General features: G+C 29.9%; 1 protein-coding gene across 2 annotated transcripts in view; it reads right to left on the minus strand.

Moving 5' to 3' along the window:
* LOC145247967 (alpha-1,6-mannosylglycoprotein 6-beta-N-acetylglucosaminyltransferase A-like) overlaps positions 1-21,959 on the minus strand; it is a 322,486-nt gene that overhangs the window by 88,527 nt on the left and 212,000 nt on the right. For both annotated transcript variants that reach the window (XM_080109617.1, XM_080109616.1), the window contains exon 3: positions 10,753-10,852. In XM_080109617.1, the coding sequence (XP_079965743.1) occupies positions 10,753-10,852 (100 nt within the window). The remainder of the gene's footprint in view (positions 1-10,752; positions 10,853-21,959) is intronic.

Raw genomic sequence — 21,959 nt, forward strand, 5'->3', positions numbered from 1 at the left:
AATACCACAGTGGCATCTTTCACATGAAATATATTACTACTGGGCATTCTGTGGACGTTCAGCATATTATTGTACCCTTTTTCTTAAAACTGTAAACGTATTTATCTAAGTAATCTGGTTAATATAGTGTCAGAATATATCTGTTTATTACGGTTTATTTCCAATATCCTTATCGGAGTCTGTGATATATTTCCATTGTATGGACGTCCAGTCCGAACGGAAACCCCACAATATTATTATACCATCTTTAGACAGAACAGAAACTACCCTTATATCCTAGCCAAGACAGTAATATTTTAGTTCCATGTATGGCTCAAAAGCGACATTTTTTTTTTTTTTACTTTATGTCTTTGGTGATCGGGAGATCCTATTTGTTAAGTTGGATGATAGAAGGTAAAAACATACTACGGAAATTAAATTAGTGTTTCTATACAGTAATTCTATGTTCATAGGATGTTATCACCTTCTATCCTCCTTTTTAATAAATAGGATCTCCCGATCGAATAATTTATAATCTAGAAACCATGACACACGTATGTATGTACATTAAACGTATTACAGTACTAATATACAGATTCTCCTTAGTCTGTATTTTTTGGAGAGTTGGCACTTTTTAAAAAAATTTCCCATCCCTAAGCTTGTTTTACAAATACTTCCACCAAACGTGCTCTGATGAACTCACTGCATTTGTATCCCCCACCCCTCAATGTAAATACACCCCCTCCCCATCATTGTATAGGTTTGCGGATGCTGAAAAAATTTCTACTCTAATAGCTTCTCTCCTCATATTAATTACTTTTGGGATTCTTTTGGTATTCCCACACTCCTGTCTGTGCTATAATCATCTTTTGTCGTTCTAAGCACCTTACATCAAATGGCTGCATACTTTGTCTGGTACGGTTTCCATTTTAAATTTAAAAAAATTTTTTTTTTTTTCTGTCTGTGCTTTTCATGTTAAGCAGAATCGTCAGCGTGACTTTTTGGAGAAAACTAGTTGGATAGTAGTTCTGGCACTTCTGGTAATTCTGCAGGTTGAATTATTTTTTGGGGGGGTGGGAGTGCAGAACTAAAAAAGTTGACCCCACAAAGATCTTTCTTGACACAATATTAAGACAAAGAGTGAAATAGTATAATATATGACATATATGACCAGAATATTAAGACAAAGGGTGAAATAGTATAATATGACATATATGACCACAATATTAAGACAAAGAGTAAAATAGTATAATATATGACATATATGACCACAATATTAAGACAAAGACTCAAATAGTATAATGACCACAATATTAAGACAAAGAGTGAAATAGTATAATATATGACATATATGACCACAATATTAAGACAAAGAGTGAAATAGTATAATATATGACATATATGACCACAATATTAAGACAAAGACTCAAATAGTATAATGACCACAATATTAAGACAAAGAGTGAAATAGTATAATATATGACATATATGACCACAATATTAAGACAAAGAGTGAAATAGTATAATATATGACATATATGACCACAATATTAAGACAAAGACTCAAATAGTATAATGACCACAATATTAAGACAAAGAGTGAAATAGTATAATATATGACATATATGACCACAATATTAAGACAAAGAGTGAAATAGTATAATATGACATATATGACAACAATATTAAGACAAAGAGTAAAATAGTATAATATGACATATATGACCACAATATTAAGACAAAGAGTGAAATAGTATAATATATGACATATATGACCACAATATTAAGACAAAGAGTAAAATAGTATAATATGACATATATGACCACAATATTAAGACAAAGACTCAAATAGTATAATGACCACAATATTAAGACAAAGAGTGAAATAGTATAATATATTACATATATGACCACAATATTAAGACAAAGAGTGAAATAGTATAATATATGACATATATGACCACAATATTAAGACAAAGAGTGAAATAGTATAATATATGACATATATGACCACAATATTAAGACAAAGACTTAAATAGTATAATGACCACAATATTAAGACAAAGAGTGAAATAGTATAATATATGACATATATGACCACAATATTAAGACAAAGAGTAAAATAGTATAATATGACATATATGACCACAATATTAAGACAAAGACTTAAATAGTATAATGACCACAATATTAAGACAAAGAGTGAAATAGTATAATATATGACATATATGACCACAATATTAAGACAAAGAGTGAAATAGTATAATATATGACATATATGACCACAATATTAAGACAAAGAGTGAAATAGTATAATATATTACATATATGACCACAATATTAAGACAAAGAGTAAAATAGTATAATATGACATATATGACCACAATATTAAGACAAAGAGTAAAATAGTATAATATATGACATATATGACCACAATATTAAGACAAAGAGTAAAATAGTATAATATGACATATATGACCACAATATTAAGACAAAGAGTGAAATAGTATAATATATTACATATATGACCACAATATTAAGACAAAGAGTAAAATAGTATAATATGACATATATGACCACAATATTAAGACAAAGAGTGAAATAGTATAATATATGACATATATGACCACAATATTAAGACAAAGAGTAAAATAGTATAATATATGACATATATGACCACAATATTAAGACAAAGAGTGAAATAGTATAATATATTACATATATGACCACAATATTAAGACAAAGAGTGAAATAGTATAATATGACATATATGACCACAATATTAAGACAAAGAGTAAAATAGTATAATATGACATATATGACCACAATATTAAGACAAAGAGTAAAATAGTATAATGACCACAATATTAAGACAAAGAGTGAAATAGTATAATATATGACATATATGACCACAATATTAAGACAAAGAGTAAAATAGTATAATATGACATATATGACCACAATATTAAGACAAAGAGTGAAATAGTATGATATGACATATATGACCACAATATTAAGACAAAGAGTGAAATAGTATAATATGACATATATGACCACAATATTAAGACAAAGAGTGAAATAGTATAATATGACATATATGACCACAATATTAAGACAAAGAGTAAAATAGTATAATATATGACATATATGACCACAATATTAAGACAAAGAGTGAAATAGTATAATATATTACATATATGACCACAATATTAAGACAAAGAGTGAAATAGTATAATATGACATATATGACCACAATATTAAGACAAAGAGTAAAATAGTATAATATGACATATATGACCACAATATTAAGACAAAGAGTAAAATAGTATAATGACCACAATATTAAGACAAAGAGTGAAATAGTATAATATATGACATATATGACCACAATATTAAGACAAAGAGTGAAATAGTATAATATGACATATATGACCACAATATTAAGACAAAGAGTGAAATAGTATAATATATGACATATATGACCACAATATTAAGACAAAGAGTGAAATAGTATAATATGACATATATGACCACAATATTAAGACAAAGAGTGAAATAGTATAATATGACATATATGACCACAATGTTAAGACAAAGAGTGAAATAGTATAATATATGACATATATGACCACAATATTAAGACAAAGAGTAAAATAGTATATGCATACGACACAATCAACAGCATGCCTTGTAAGGCACGATAGAAGGAAGTAGGAAGAGAGACAGGCATCGAAGGAGATGAAATAAAAGCATATTGAAATGACATCGCAAGTGTATTGGTGGTTTTATTACTCTCAGCTTGTTGAGGAAAAGCGTGCTCAGGGTGGCCAAAAGATGAGGTATAAGGACAACATCAAAGTAAATTTAAAGCGGTTTCACATGGACCTTAAGACATGGGAGGACGTTGCTGGGAGCAGGTTGGCATGGAGGAGCGCTGTCCACGAAGGTGCTGCGCTTTATAGCAGTGACCTAAACCAAGCTGCTGAGGATAGACGCAAGCACAGAAAGGACAGATTATCGACCAGACACACCCAACCCCACCCCACCACTGCTACCGTTATCTTCCCAAATTGCACAAGAAAAATTGGGTCTAGGATTGGGCTCTATGCTCACCTGAGGACCGACAGAAGCCACAACGGAGGACAGTCTTACTCGAACACGAGTGACCGCCGCCGATGATGATGATTGGTGGTCAGCTAAGAACGTTGGACCATAAAGAAGGACATGGCTGAGCTCTCAGCTCCACAGATGGTCAACTTTGAACAGTGGAATCATGATTAGTTAGCCATCTTATGCAACCTTGCTTAGAACGGTCGCCATCATTAAGGATGTAGTTGATTGGCAAAAGTTGGACATTTTTAACATTTTTTTTTGTGTTGCTAAAACAACAGCCGTGCTCCAACTGCTGTTCTCCATCAAACTTTCATCTAAAATCTTTGCCATCTGTTCTGTTGTATTGATGTCTTTGATGGTTTGGCTACGCAGTTCGTTTTCCAGAGAGAGAATTTATTTCCAATGTAATCCTCGTTACCTTTCTGCCTGGCAAGCACAAACAGCTAGAGACCTGGATAGAAGGCATCAAGGAGAATTTGATTAAACTTGCTGATCCACAGGTGATCAGCCTTTGACAGTGGAATTGTTGGTTAATCATTTGGTGTGACATTGCTCAGGTTTACCAGGTATAGTGCAAAGTAGGGAAGAAACCAGCTAAACTTGACTAAATGTTGTTGTGATAACAATATATTGAAACAGACAGAACTAAAATTAAACAACACTCAGGAAGTCAGAGAAAATTGAGTCATAAACACAATTGGTTGACAGGTCATTTTTGGTATCAGTAGAACCAGCTTGACTATGAGAGTCACTTTTCAAGCATAAAAAATATGGCAGGATTGGAGTGGCGATTAACCTCGAACCCAAAACAACCCAAACCAAAAATTGAAAATGTATCGCTAAAAGGCATTAATATTAATTTTAATTCAATTTTAGTAATAATTTGTTTACTTCATTGACGTCGCGCGCAAAAAAATAAAATAAAAATAAAATAAATAAATAAATAAATAAACGCTGGAAATGAAAAAAAAACAAAAAAACAAAACAATATAAACAGATTTTTTAAAATAAAAAACGAAACAATTTTTATTTACATTATAAACATATAGAAATAGAACTTTTGATAATTAAAAAAATTTTAAACACTACGAACATAATTGTTTTGGTACTTTTTAAGGGGAGGGTGTTTTGCAACTATTCTGTACTTTCACCTAACAATTTTTTTTTTTTTTTGTAAATGTTTACTTTAACTACAACAGAACACCGACTAATAAAATTTGTTTTTTTATAGATTAAAAAAATAAAAAATAAACAAACAATATAAACAGATTTTTTTAAAATAAAAAACGAAACAATTTTTCTTTACATTATAAACATATAGAACTTTTCATAATTTAAAAATTTTTAAATAATACGAACATAATTGTTTTGGTACTTTTTAGGGGGGGTGCTTTGCAACTATTCTGTACTTTCACCTAACAATTAATTTTTTTTTTTTTTTTACAAAAACACATTGTTCACGGATGCATTTTATTATAAGGGGAAAGCGTTTTTCCCTTTTTGCCACATGAATTCTATCATGTGTGTATCAAATGTTATCTTTACACATTTCCTTTTTTTATTTTTATTTAATTTAATTTTTTTTTTTTGTAAATGTTTACTTTAACTCCAACAGAACACCGACTAATAAAATTTGTTTTTTTATAGATTAAAAAAAACAAAAAACAAAAATATAAACAGATTTAAAAAAAAAACAAAAAAAAAAAAAACGAAACAATTTTTATTTACATTATAAACATATAGAAATAGAACTTTTGATTATTTAAAAAATTTTTTTAAATAATACGAACATAATTGTTCTTGTACTTTTGGTTGAGGTGAAAGTACAAAATATTTGCCAAACACCCACACCAAAAGTACCAGAACAAATATCACTAAAACTGATTTAAAATTAATATTAATGCCCTTTAGCGATACATTTTCGATAAAGAAAAAGACTAATATTAAAATAGGTCAATATTAAAAGAAATTAGAATATTGTTTAAAATAAAAGAAAAAATTCTGTTTATATTGTTTAATTTAGAAAAATAAGTTCAGCTTATTTGTCAACTGAATGATATGGTCACTGTTTCCATGGATACAAACCGGTGAATCGAGATTTGTGTCCCCATCGTTTTTGGTTTGGGTTGTTTTGGGTTCAAGGTTAATCGCCACCTTAACTCCAATTCTGCCAAAAATATTGATATTAGCCCCACCCACAAATAAACATACAAAATGCTGACATTGGCCCCACCCACAAAGAAACAAACAAAATGCTGACATTGGCCCCACCCACTAATAAACATACAAAATACTGATATTAACCCCACCCACTAATAAACATACAAAATACTGATATTAACCCCACCCACTAATAAACATACAAAATACTGATATTAACCCCACCCACAAAGAAACATACAAAATGCAGATATTGGCCTCACCCACTAGTAAACATGCCAAGTATGGATATTAGTCCCACTCACAAGTAACTATACCAAATATTGATATTGGCCCCCACCCACAGGTAAACATGCAAAATATTGATATTGATCCCATCCACAAATAAATATACAAAATATTGACATTAGCCCCACCCAAAAATAAATTTACAAAATCCCACCTACAAGTAAACATACCAAATATTGATAGCAGCCCCACCCACAAGTAAACATACCAAATATTGATAGCAGCCCCACCCACAAGTAAACATACAAAATATTAATAGTAGCCCCACCCACAAGTAAACATACAAAATATTGATAGTAGCCCCACCCATAAGTAAACATACAAAATATTAATAGTAGCCCCACCCACAAGTAAACATACAAAATATTGATAGCAGCCCCACCCACAAGTAAACATACAAAATATTAATAGTAGCCCCACCCACAAGTAAACATACAAAATATTGATAGTAGCCCCACCCATAAGTAAACATACAAAATATTGATAGTAGCCCCACCCACAAGTAAACATACAAAATATTGATAGTAGCCCCACCCATAAGTAAACATACAAAATATTGATAGCAGCCCCACCCACAAGTAAACATACCAAATATTGATAGCAGCCCCACCCACAAGTAAACATACAAAATATTAATAGTAGCCCCACCCACAAGTAAACATACAAACTATTGATAGTAGCCCCACCCATAAGTAAACATACAAAATATTGATAGTAGCCCCACCCACAAGTAAATATACAAAATATTGATAGTAGCCCCACCCATAAGTAAACATACAAAATATTGATAGTAGCCCCACCCACAAGTAAACATACAAAATATTGATAGTAGCCCCACTGACATACAAAATATTGATATTAGCCCCACCCACTAATAACCCAAAAAACAAGAAACTCTGAATCAAATTTTATTTTTTAGATTTAAAGAGAGGGGCAGGCAAATATGTTTGTGTTAATATTATTTGGATTATTCATACTCCTGCTCTTACCTTGGGTTTTATTCTCACAACGTTTCGACTGATGTAACCTTTTTCAGGTGAACTCAGGAAGATGCATGGAATTTCAAATATAACCCTTTGTTTAATCTAAAGAGGTAGCATGCTCTCGGTCTGTCAGCTATTGCCTACACCAAAGATTGAACTTTCAACCTCCAAAAGAGTGTGACCTAGTACTTTATCCATTACGTCACTGGTTCTTAGGGATGACCAAAGTTTTGGTCGGCGTAACCTACAACATTCTTCCGGTGCATTTTTTTTAACTTGTGAATCTTTACCCAAGTTGGGAACTTTTATAGAATTTTTAATTAAAATCATTATTTTCTCCAATGGTGGGGGGGGGGGGTATATTGATCTTGTCCCATCAGCCATAACTAAGTATAAGTATTAATCTTTTATATTATTCTTAATTATCATCACCTGAGGTGAGAATTGAATCAACAATCTATAGAATGTCATATCGAACTTATTGTTAATCAACACTTTTGTCTATTGTGCAACACCTCCATTTTAACAATTATAACATGAATTTTTGAAGAATTTTAAACAGTTAGACCTAAGCTAGTCTAAATGTTTAATATTATTCATCATTAATATTGTTATACCGGCCTTCCTTAAACAGAGGAATTTACACAGATTAGCATTATAAATAGCGCTAGTAATTCCAACACCAGTGAGAGAGATGTGACTGCACTTCAACTGCTAGCCGAGTGCCCAGCAGATATACACACTTTCCTATCTTTGTACATTATTGTTAATACACTTGTTCCTTAACTGAACCTCGACTTGATTGTTCTTATTTTCACTGTTGTTCCACGACACAACAAATATATATATATATATATATTTTTTACATACGCATCACCACATATCAAGGCCCATAGGCCACTCGAGGATAAGGGTTAAAGAGTGTACAGTAGTCAATTGGACAATATAGTAATCGTTAGTAATGGAAATTTGGTAAATTTGTTCATTTAAGTGGAACAACTCATCAAGAACTTGTTTACGTTGGACTTGAAGACAACCATATTACAGTCAGCTCGAAAGCAAGAAAATGGAAGACAGTCCCAGAGGCGTGCAGTTGTTCATGGAATCTACTTTTAGGTTTAGGCACAGATAAAGAGTGGGGGGAATTATTGATACTGTTTTCTGCTAGACAAGTGTTTCTTGTGAAAGTTTGGCAAGGGGGGACGATAAATTTAAGCTCAGTCGAGAACTTGCCAGGAAAATGATGATAATGCAAAGACAAACTCGCAACATCTTTTCAGTGAGAAAGAGGTCGCAGGGAAGAGAAAAGGACATCTTCTACGAGGCTACGAAGTCTATTTTGAACTCTATCAAGGCAGGATAAGTCCTTTCTAACAGCTCCTGCCCAAATGTGGCAACAGTACTCTATCCTTGGACATACTTGGCTCTTATATAGATAGAGAATTGCATCAGCAGTGAGATATCTACTGGATCAATAGGATCCCACCATTTTTCCAGTGGCCTTGGCAACAGATTTGATGTAGGTGTTCCATTTCAGATCAGGAGTAAAGGTATGTATATATATATATATATACACATATATATATATACATATATTAGTGATGGGACGATTCCAATATTTTTCCTGATTCCAATACAATTACCGATTCCACGCTAAATTCCCGATTCCGATTCTTTATAAATCTCTATTTATTTAACTATAAGATTGTTATTTTCCCGATTTTCATTAAAAAAAACAAACAAACATGTGTTAAATATGCAAATACTTTCCTAAATGTCAAAATACACTTGTGGAGGATGAACTATCAATTTAAACTTTACTGGTATTTCAAAATCAATAAATACTTATTATTTTATCATTATTACCAGCAATGGAAGATTTAGTTTTAAACAAAATTAAAAAAAAAGACATAAGAATCGTCTTGGCATCGGAAATTAGGCATAAATTTTTCCGATTCCCTCAAGTCTTTCGATTTTTCTGATTCCCGATTTCGATTAATCGTCCCAACACTAATATATATATATATATATATATATATATATATATATATATATATATATACATACAGAGAGAGAGAGAGAGAGAGAGAGAGAGAGAGAGAAAGAATAAATGACAAAAAAACTATATATTCCAAAATTCATGATGTTGACCATCTTATAATTTATTCCTTTAATTCAGTTGACTTCTACAATTCTTGACAGTATCTGTTTCGTAGCGCAAAATTAATCACTTAATTATTATATCAATCAGTGAATCTATTATGCCCTTAACTCATCAGAAGAAATACCAACAATCAATCCGTCAAAAAGAATTGGAGAGTGATTTGACATGATTAAAATCCGAGAATTGGAAGAGAAGCTGCAAATACATTTTTATTTTTTTATTACGCCATATTGAATTTTTATCAAACAAAGTCATTAAACCCAACTATTTCTACTAACAATTTTAATTAATTTATGAATCTTCTACCAAAATGTTCTATTTAATAATTAGCAAATTTATGAATTTTAAGTTGTGTATACATACTTATGAAAGCAATATCAACAATATATATATATATATATACACACACATATATATATATATATATATATATATATATATATATATATTGTGTGTATATATATATAGAGAGAGAGAGATTAAATGACAAAAATTTATGATGTTGACCATCTTATAATTTATTCCTTTAATTCACTTGACTTCTACAATTCTTGACAGTATCTGTTTCGTAGGGCAAAATCAATCACTTAATTAATATATAAATCAGTGAATCTATTATGCCCTTAACTCATCAGAAGAAATACCAACAATCAATCCGTCAAAAAGAATTGAAGAGTGATTTGACATGATTAAAATCCGAAAATTGGAAGAGAAGCTGCAATACATTTTTATTTTTCTATTACGCCATATTGAATTTTTATCAAACAAAGTCATTAAACCCAACTATTCGTACCAACAATTTTAATTAATTTATGAATCTTCTACCAAAATATATATATATATATATATATATATATATATATTTTCCTACCCCATGGACTAAATAAAGTTCAGTTTGAAATCCTGTATAAGCTCACAAATTTAAAAAGATACAGGCGAAGAAGGTCGGAGGTTACATTGGCTGAAACATTGTGAAAATAACAAGCACGATAATAATAGTAGTCAGAATAATCCAAGAGTGACTTATAAAAAGGAAGAGATCGAACCAATAAATATTTGACTTACCATAAGCAGTGAAGCGTCCTGCATACGGACCATCCACAACTCCATTGCTTTCTTGGGCGAGAGCACGCACATACTTCTCGCTAAGCTTTATTATATCCTCCTGCAAACATATGAAACAGGGAGGAAAACGATTAATATAAAATATGCAAAAAAAAAAAAAATATATTGAAACTAAATAAAAATATTATAAATAAAAAAAAAATATATTGAAACTAAATAAAAATATTATGAATAAAAAAAAATATATTGAAACTAAATAAAAATATTATAAAAAAAATATATTGAAACTAAATAAACATATTATAAATAAAAAAAAATATATTGAAACTAAATAAAAATATTAAAAAAAATATATTAAAACTAAATAAAAATATAAAAAAAAAATATATTGAAACTAAATAAAAATATTATAAATAAGAAAAATATATTGAAACTAAATAAAAATATTATATAAAAAAAAAATATATTGAAACTAAATAAAAATATTATAAATACGAAAAAATATATTGAAACTAAATAAAAATATAAAAAAAAAATATATTGAAACTAAATAAAAATATTATAAAAAAAAAATATATTGAAACTAAATAAAAATATTATAAATAAGAAAAAATATATTGAAACTAAATAAAAATATTATAAATAAGAAAAAATATATTGAAACTAAATAAAAATATTATAAATAAAAAAAATATATTGAAACTAAATAAAAATATTATAAATGAGAAAAAAATATATTGAAACTAAATTAAAATATAAAAAAAAAAATATTGAAACTAAATAAAAATATTATAAATAAGAAAAAAATATATTGAAACTAAATAAAAATATTATAAATAAGAAAAAAATATATTGAAACTAAATAAAAATATTATAAATAAGAAAAAATATATTGAAACTAAATAAAAATATTATAAATAAAAAAAATATATTGAAACTAAATAAAAATATTATAAATAAGAAAAAAATATATTGAAACTAAATTAAAATATAAAAAAAAAAATATTGAAACTAAATAAAAATATTATAAATAAGAAAAAAATATATTGAAACTAAATAAAAATATTATAAATAAAAAAAAATATATTGAAACTAAATAAAAATATTATAAATAAAAAAAAAATATATTGAAACTAAATAAAAATATTATGAATAATAAAAAAAATATATTGAAACTAAATAAAAATATTATGAATAATAAAAAAAAATATATTGAAACTAAATAAAAATATTATGAATAATAAAAAAAAATATATTGAAACTAAATAAAAATATTATAAATAAGAAAAAATATATTGAAACTAAATAAAAATATTATAAATAAGAAAAAAATATATTGAAACTAAATAAAAATATTATAAATAAGAAAAAAATATATTGAAACTAAATAAAAATATTATAAATAAGAAAAAAATATATTGAAACTAAATAAAAATATTATGAATAATAAAAAAAATATATTGAAACTAAATAAAAATATTATGAATAATAAAAAAAAATATATTGAAACTAAATAAAAATATTATGAATAATAAAAAAAAATATATTGAAACTAAATAAAAATATTATAAATAAGAAAAAAATATATTGAAACTAAATAAAAATATTATAAATAAGAAAAAAATATATTGAAACTAAATAAAAATATTATAAATAAGAAAAAAATATATTGAAACTAAATAAAAATATTATAAATAAGAAAAAAATATATTGAAACTAAATAAAAATATTATAAATAAGAAAAAAATATAGCGTAACCCCCACCCACCTTCGAAAAATGTCACCCTTAGAATCGTAAATAAAATTCATAATCCTTTCTACAATCCAACAGTATTAGGATACAAATATATTGCATTCTATAATCGACTTGCCCACCAAGTTTTAATCATGAATGTCCAACAGTCTTTCTTTCATTTTCATTTCATAAGCACACAAAATTTATATATCTATAAAAGTGAAATTGTCTATCTGTATCCGTGTGTATACATTTTCCTACCAAACTACTGTCAATTTTCAGTCTACAGGCTCGAGATTTGACTTAATGGGTATTGAGACTTGTGAAAATCTTTTTAATCAGTTTTCTGTCAGAAATTTGGCTGCCAAGAGGTCAAAGTTCAACGATTTGACCTTTGAAAAACTCCTCCATCAAATTTTAATCTAACACTTGAAATTTTAGATGACTTGGACATGGATCAAATTTTTGATTTGATTTGAGCCCAAAACAATGTTAAGAGGTCAAAGTTGGGGTCAAAGTTTTAAAAAAATTGACCCCTGCAGTCTCTACCAAATAAGTCAACCAATCTTTGGTCTAAACATTTCAAATTTTACATAAAGTGTATTCAGATATAGGGCAAGCTTTTTAATCGGTTTTTGCCAAAAATTTGACTGCCAAGGAGACAAAGTTCAAAAGATTTTCCCTTTGCAGTCTCTAGCAAACTCTTCAGCCAATTTTGGATCTAAACATTTAAAAATTTTTACATAAAGGGTATTCAGACATGCAGCAAGCTTTTTAACTAGATTTTAGGCAAAAATTTGGCTGTCAAGAGGTCAAAGTTGAAAGAGTTAACCTTTGCAGACTCTATCTAACTTTGCCGCCTATTTTGGATCCAAACACTTGAAATTTTAGATGTAGGTTACCTGGACACGAGTCAAACTATATATATATATATATATATATATATATATATAAAGTTATGAACAGTACATAGGGCCCGAGCAAAGCTAGGCTAAATTGCTAGTATATATATATATATATATATATATATATATATATATATATATATATATATATATATGTGTGTGTGTGTGTGTGTGTGTGTGCAGCATACAAAATTGACAATGCCTATTGTTATTTTCATGGAAGGTGCTCGACTTGATTTCAATCTATAATTCCCACTTAATAAAACATTTTCAACCAAAACCTTGTCCAATTACAATCACTACCAACGATTTCTCCACATGTAACGTGGAGGAACAAACAAAAATACATCCGACTCCGCTTTTCTTTCAGTTTTAGAAAAAGGCATTTATGTATATATTAATATGACAGCGTGTGTGTTATTTTCTGTGTCATGCTTACATCCGGGTCGTTTAATTTTTTATGTTCTTCTATTACATGTCATAAATAATTTTACCAAGAATTCTTTATAAGATTTGGTTTCGGTTATAGCTGATGACACTAAAGTCAGCTATTTCTTTTATAAATATTTTTATTAAGAATTCTTTATATATATATATATATATATATATATATATATATATATATATATATATATAAAATTATAAAACACAAATGACCTTGTAATAGGTGTTGTAACTGAATATCCGGTTTACGACTTCCAGTAGCGCATGCGTACATAAACATAAACCCATAACAGCGTAAACAAATGAACACAAATCGCTAGACCTGTTTCGTTCGAGCAAACGGATGTCCTTAGAAAAACGAATTTCTTAAATTTATTGAATAAAAAAACTTCAAGATATGGGAAGCAAACGCAAAACGTGATTACAAATAATACGTATAATCAACGACCTGTTTCATAAATATGATGTATATTATACTAAATAATCAACGCGACAATAAAACGTATTGTTTTACTGTGTACGTTTTCAGCGTCCCAATTTTTTTTTTTTTGCGTTTAAATTATCCAAATAAACAATTGTTAATACTTTCTATACATTTTTTACATCGTTCATTTCCGTATTACGTTTAAGTTATTTTAACGCAATTTTCTTACAAATAAATCTACTTTAACCCGTTGACAACCATAAGAGCATTTTACAACGGCGATTTACCCACCACCTTCCTTATTTTTAATTTAGTCTCCATTTTTAATACCTTTATTAAAAACATTCATGCATTTTCTTCTACACAACCATCATAAATAAATAACCCCGAAAATATGTTTTTTTTTTTAATTTGCGTTACAAATAAATAATCAACGCAACAATAAACCATATTGTTTTACTGTACGTTTTCAGCGTCTCAATTGTTTTGTTTTTTTTCGTGTTTAGATTAAAAGATATATCAAAATTTGAATTTAACCTTAAGTATTATGGTATCTGTTCAGTGCACATTTACCTATAAGTATGGCCAACCACTTATAAGTCAATGGTTGTAAGTTTGTTTTTTTTAAAAAAAAAGCAACAAAAAAAAAAACAATTATAAACAGAACGACGCATAGAAATCTATCTATATTCTTTTTTCATCTTAATATACTTTCTTAGAAATGTTTCTGTTATGTCACAAAAAACTGTTTTCTTTATGTCACAAGTGTCACGCTCATACATTAATTCCATAGCTAATATAACATACTGACCCAACGGCTCGCGGGTAGTCTAGTATATTCATAAGTTTGGTATTCGGTATCGATTCAAGCTGATGAACCCAAGTCATATGAATATATATATTTTTTTTTTTGAAACCGCAATTTTATAATATATAAAAGTCAATAGAAAATTAACTATGATAATATATATATACGTAAATCTGCAAGAATTAAAATGTCATATTTAAGCGTACTTTATAACCAGGCTATGCCGGGCATCCCTGCTAGCTTAGATAAATACTTTCCATTTACGCTGTTCATCTACAGAATGCGTCCCCTGTGGAATTTCCACAGGTCCCACTAATTACTATTATTTTCCAAACAATGCCTGCTTGTTTTTTTTTTGTTTTTTTTTTACTGTTCATTAACGTCTGCCATGAAATTAACAAAATCCTGCCGTTTCTCACTACGACGATGCGGACACACGTCCATCTCACTCCGAAGGATTTTTGCTTTCCTGCTTCTCGTCACGTGGTGCATTTTCCTCTGTTTTTTTCTTTTTCTTCTGATGCAAGCCAAACCCCATTCGGCTGCTGCTGCTACTACTATCTTCATATGCACTCTGTTACATAGATCCATCTAAAACTAAATGAGACTTTGATAAGCAGAGTTTTTCTTTTCTAGACTGTTACAGTACCAGGGAGTTGCTTTCCGGCTGGCTACAACATTGTCAATGTAAACAAAGTCTTGTTGATCCGTCTTCTCGTAAATAATCAATTTCTGACCAATCACAACCATTATTACAAATCACTTTCATGTTTCACTGTTTATTTGTCAAACTCATCTTCGAATGGCCTTTGGTTCTTGAGAAGCAGTTTATGTGTGTGTGTGTGTGTGTGTGTGTGTGTGTGTATATATATATATATATATATATATATATATATATATATATATATACTAGCATTTCAGCCCGGCGTTTGGAGGTACATGTTGAGAAAAAAAAAAGGCGGTCTATTTTTTTAAACTTTGACCTCTATTATGACCCCTTAACATTTATCGTTTTGGGCTCAAATCAAGTTAAGTTAGATCCATGTTCAAGGAACCTATATCTAAAATTTCAAGTGTTTAGACCCAAAATTGGCAGAGGAGTTTGGTAGAGTTCTCAAACGTCAAATCGTTGAACTTTGACCCCTTAACAGACAAATTTCTGGCCGAAAACGGATTACAAAGATTTTCCCAAATCTCAGTACCCTGTATATCGAATTTTCAGTCTGTACACTGAAAATTGACAGAGTTATTGCGTAGGGAAATGTACATACACACACAAACACAATCACTTTTATAGATATATAGATAGATAGATATATAAAAAATAAAATTAAATAAAAATAAAATAAAAAATTAAATTAAATTAAAAAATCTGGCACATCCCTCTCTTGAAACAGTCTGGATTTAGGCTGAGATGGTCACCTTCAGTTCAGGAATAGTCGATTATGCTTAAGTTTGAAATGTCATTTTCATTGTTGAACTCTTAGATTTAATGGCTCATCCACTCTTGTTTTCATTATCAAATCACAAAATCTCATCGATTAATTATGAAATCAATAAATGCATTTGTGGCCTCAAGGAAACTTCCTGATTGCTTTCGGTAATGTGTTCATTGTAATAATAACTCTGACATCCCCCCCCCCCCAAAAAAATCAATCAATAAATGGGTCATCAGGCGAAATATTGACAACAGGATACATATACCTGTGGAGTATGAACAGGTTAACCCAACTGCAATCAATGGAAATTCTATGATAACACGAGACACTTGTTATAGTTTCGTTTTATATATTTCTAACAAGGTTACCTGACGTTGCCCGGAGCAAAAGTGTAACGTATTTCGGCGCTTCTACACTATTGGGACGAGATTTTGTAGTTGATAAATAGAGTTTTCAGATAAAAAACAATCGTTTCAACTGATTTTTTTTTGGGGGGGGGGGTCAATTCTAATAAGTTACAATGCGAGCTTCCAAATAATGCAGTTGAATTACCGGAATATTACTGAACTATTAAAAAAACATTTTATCGTGGTAGCAGGTGAAAAATTGCTGCCATCTTGTTTAAATCGAAACGGAAAATTACCTCTCTTCTGAACTCTCCTGTGTCTTACTATAGCTTTCATCAAATTTTTTTTTTTTTTTTTCTTTAATAAATAATTTTCTACCTTTATCGATTTTCGTAATTTTTTTTATAAAATCATCTTAAAAATATGAGGAATACGTAGATAACATTGTTTTCATGTGAAATTCAGTTTTACGATTTCTGAAATCTCGTCCCAATAGTGTAGAAGCACCCATATTTCTATTAAAATTTCTAGCACTCTATATCGGGGTTTCCCAAATTTTCGGACACCATGAAGCCCCGGAGCAGGGCAAAGGTTTTTCATGGAGTACTAAAAAGATCATTTCTAAAATAGATACGAAAAACATTAATTCCAAATTTTTAACACGAACTAATGATAATGTTTACAACCATTTTTTTTTGTTTTTGATTTATCAAAAATTGTTGAATTTTTTGTCAATTCAATTTTTTTATTTTCTTTTTCATGAACCATCCTGAAACTCTTTACACCTGTAGTTATGAATCATATCTGTTTCCAGTAAAAAAGATAATTAAATATCTGCAGCCATTTAGTTTTTCTATATAAAGCATTTGGTCCTCTTTAAGAAAGGGCTTCATGGGAGCCCCCCAGCTTCAATCACAGAACCCCACCGTAGAGCCCACTGTGGGGAAACCCTGCCCTATATCTTGACTTTTGTTTCAAAGTAAATAAACTCTTTGAAATAAGTTAAAACACAGAAATCTTCTCCAAGTAGGTAGAAGAGTAACTGATCTTGCACCCCCCCACCTCAGGTTATTTAAATTAATATTTTTGGTCATAAATTCTACAGGAATTGCGATGACATTCAGATTTATGGGGGTTGGGGTTGGAGTAGGGATGAGTTGACTCTGAAAAGTAATAAATGACCCTAAAGGTTTAAAAAAAAAAAATAAAATAAATTAATAAATAAATGCCATTTAGATAAAACTTAAACGCCTATTGGGATAGAACTTAAATGCCCACGAGACACTTTCCTTGAGTGCCTAAGGTCTACCTGTACAGAAATTTGTTAGGACAATTTTATATGAAGATACTTCCTCCTACAAGTAAACCTTGACTAAAAATTCAAAATAGCATGGTATTCGTTGCCTGAATAAGATCTTCTCAGTGTGGCTAACCCACACTGGCTTTTTTTTATTCGTTTATTTTTTTTCTACTGGAGAGTCGCCATTTATCAAGGTCCGAAAGACACTCAAAGATAAGGATTAATGAATGTAATTAATGGTGTAAATCAGATAGAATTTAATTATTTCTTGGGACGGCTTAACAAGAACTTGTTTACATTGGATTTGAAGGATATCATGTTGTATTCAATTGGGAAGCAGGCCAATGGAACAATATTCTATCTAAATGTGGGCAGTTCTAGGAAAGAAGCTTTGTTCATGGACTCTGTGTCTAGATTTAGGCACAGATAGTGAGGAAAATCATATATAGTGGTTGTAGCTAGTCGAGTGTTTTTTTTGTGAAAGTTTGGTAAGGGGGTGACTATAGATTGGAGCTCAGTCGAGCACTTGCCATGAAAATAGCGATAGAGCAGAGATAGGCTCACGACATGTCTTCTGAGGGAAAGGGGTTGCAGGGAAGAGAAAAGGACATACAAGGATTGGTGCAGCTTTTTCGAATCATGTTGCCTATAGTAACAGCACTAAGTTGGACACTCCACCAGACCGGATGAATTCTTGTTCTGGAATCCGGTAAGACCAAGAGACCACAAGAATATAATATAAAAAAATAATAAAATATCAAAATTTAATCCTTAACAAGAGACAGCAGAATAAAAATGACAAAAGCTTAAAAACAGTTTTTATGCATCACAGAGGAAAAGTGGATTTCAGGGGGTGAGGATGAATGATCTCAGCTAAGCCCGGTGTCATATACCTTGCTACACATTTAATTTGTTTTCATCTTCAGCAGTTCTTAGATTTTTTTTTCATTTCAGAAATTAATAAAGAAAAAAAAAAAAATGAAATAATAAAAAAATTTTTTTTTTAATTTTAAGAAAAAATAATTAAAAAAAAAAAAGATCAAGAATTTTTTTTCTTTGAAGTTTAAATTTAAAAAGTGTAAAAAAGAGATAAAATTATTAAAAATAAAAAAAATAATTCTTAATGTCAACTAGATCTTTTAAACTTTCATTTCTAAATATTCAGATTTTTTTTATCTTTATCTTTGTGAGCTCTTTGATGTTTGCAGGAATGACTAAATAAAAAGTAATGATTCAAATATTGAAAACAATAAAAAATGAATTTTTTTATTGAGAAAACTATTATTAATATTATTATTCATATTAATAATAATGATGATGATGTCAATGTCATCGAAGTATATATATCCCTCTCTCAAATTCGCACTTTTCTGCAGGAATTACTTAATAAAAAATAATAATCAACCAGATTGAGAATGCCGACAAAGGGACCGCCGCCATCTCAAATCAGGATCCCTTTAAGGATAAAAAAGAAAAAGAAAGAGAAAATACTCACAAAGACCAAAAAAAAAAAAAGAGAAAAAAAAAATGAGGGGGTGCAACTTCAAGTTTGATGCGTCAATGAAAAGATCTGATTATGTTTTGAAGAATAAAAATATGTGAATTTATTGTATTTTGGAGCTGCATAACGATGTGGGTGAGAGTCTAAAAAAAAAAATAAATAAATAAATGAAGGAAAAGAAAAACCCGACTTTTGATCTGACGGCTTAGAAAAAAAAAAAAGAACTCAATCTGGTTCTTTGCTACATGGCCTTTTGGTCAAGATCAAAGTGTAGTATCTGTTCTTCAGATGCTGCACTTCATTTTCTTGTTCTCTTTCGGTGGAGGAGAAATCCTTCACGACTCAGACAATTTTTATTTTTGTACCTTTTCTCCACGTTAAAAAACGACCCTGGTGTCTAACTCTGTCCCGTGGGGAGGCATAGTAAATAGGTACAACAAAGGCGCATGAAAAAGTTAATATTAAAGCATAAGAATTGTTAGTGCTTATTTAGAATTGACATCTAGCAAAAAACACAAAAAAAAAAAGGCGGACGTTTAAAAAAGAGTCCGAGCCCCACCTATAAATTCCACAATTTACATTTCTATTTTCACGTTAATCTTATCGATTACAAACTTAACTTTCAGATTAAAAAAAAAAAAAAATAAAAAAAAAATAAAAAAAAAAATTGAAAAACAAACAAAAAATTGTTATGACTTTTATTGACGGGGTTCAGTTTTAAATTATAACGTTCTACTAAATTGAACACGCACTTTGTGACCATCACCGAGAAAAATATTGCGACTTTCTCACGTGACCGGTGATTATTCCCGTCTAAAAAAGGAATAAAGTTGGTAGCCATAATCTGTCAAGGTTGAAGGAAGACAATATATTTCTGTGCAGAGGATTAACTCCTAAACTTATTAACTTATTATTGGGACATAGCTGCTAAGTGTAAAGATGGGTAATGTGGGCCAGCTTTGAATGCTACAGTTTTGCTTTTAGTTTCATTTTGATGCAAATGGGGCAAAGAGGGGAGGGCAAGGCCTCTGTGAAAATTTACATGTGTCCATTTTTTTGTGAAATTTTAACAATAGATAATCGACATCAATTACATATCATTTCTTTGCAATATTAAACGTGTGAGGACACGATCTCCCATTAAAAAATTAAAATATTTCAGATTTGCATTAAATTTTAATAAGGATTATCAGTATGTTTTGATTTTAATCCTCGTAACTGGAAACATAAGAATGGTGCAAGACTGTTCTCTGAATTAATTTTACCCGTGTTGTTGAATGGCATTCACTCTCGGTGGGTTGAACCGGCTTCATCCAAAGGAAGAAGTGTCAATGGAACAAATTCACAGCCGGTTCCCAGTCACCTGTAATTTTTGGTCAGGAAGCCAGTATTTCCACACACAGGACCGAATTTTACTAGTTTGTGGGTTGAGTATTCTTCTAACATATATACATACATATCTATAATATAAATCTCACCTGTGTGTTTAAATGTATGTATGTCTGCCTAAAACTTTCGATAGAGGCGACAGATTTTCACGAAATCGGTATCATTTTGAAGCTTGACCCTTCGGACGATAAATATCGAAAAAATTTGGCTAAAAACAGTAATTCCTTCACCCTCAACTGGACACTTTTCTACAGGAAAGAATCACTTTTTTCGCCGATATTTTTTAAAGCTATCCCCTCTTTTCGATTGTCTAGCCTTAATTTAAACCTACGTCACTTCCAGTTTGGCGATGGGCGCAACAGCAAAGACGTCAGATTTTTTTTTTCATGTTCTTTGTCTCCTTTGCAGTATGGGTTCGAGCCTGCCTACCTACTACCACTTTTTTTTTTTTTGCTCAACACACATTTCCAAACACCCGGGCAACGCCGGGCACCCAGACTAGTTACATATATATATATATATAGTTATCCAGGCAGACAAACTACTTTGCTATATTACAGCTCTTCAATATGCTAGACTAGCACCCATCGCAAGCCAGGAATCGAACGTACAACCATAACAGCCACTCATAAACCATGGAATCAGCATTCTTACTTCATATTTCTACTTTCTTTATATCAACATTGATCGCCATTTTTAAAGTGACACATTTTTTTTTTTTTTTTTTACTAACAAAGAGCTTTGGATTACGCTAGGCAAGTAACTGGTTTTGGGGAATTCATTTTTACCCATCCTCAAATGGGTATTCTTCTAGCGCGTGCACACACACACCTCTCCATACCTATTATAAAGTTTCGTGTCGGTTTGTTTATAATTTTGGTTAATATATACAAAAGATACATTGCTTCACAAACA

Source organism: Euprymna scolopes, chromosome 26 (genome assembly GCF_053919585.1).
Source record: "Euprymna scolopes isolate OS-2025 chromosome 26, ASM5391958v1, whole genome shotgun sequence".
NCBI lineage: Eukaryota > Metazoa > Mollusca > Cephalopoda > Sepiida > Sepiolidae > Euprymna > Euprymna scolopes.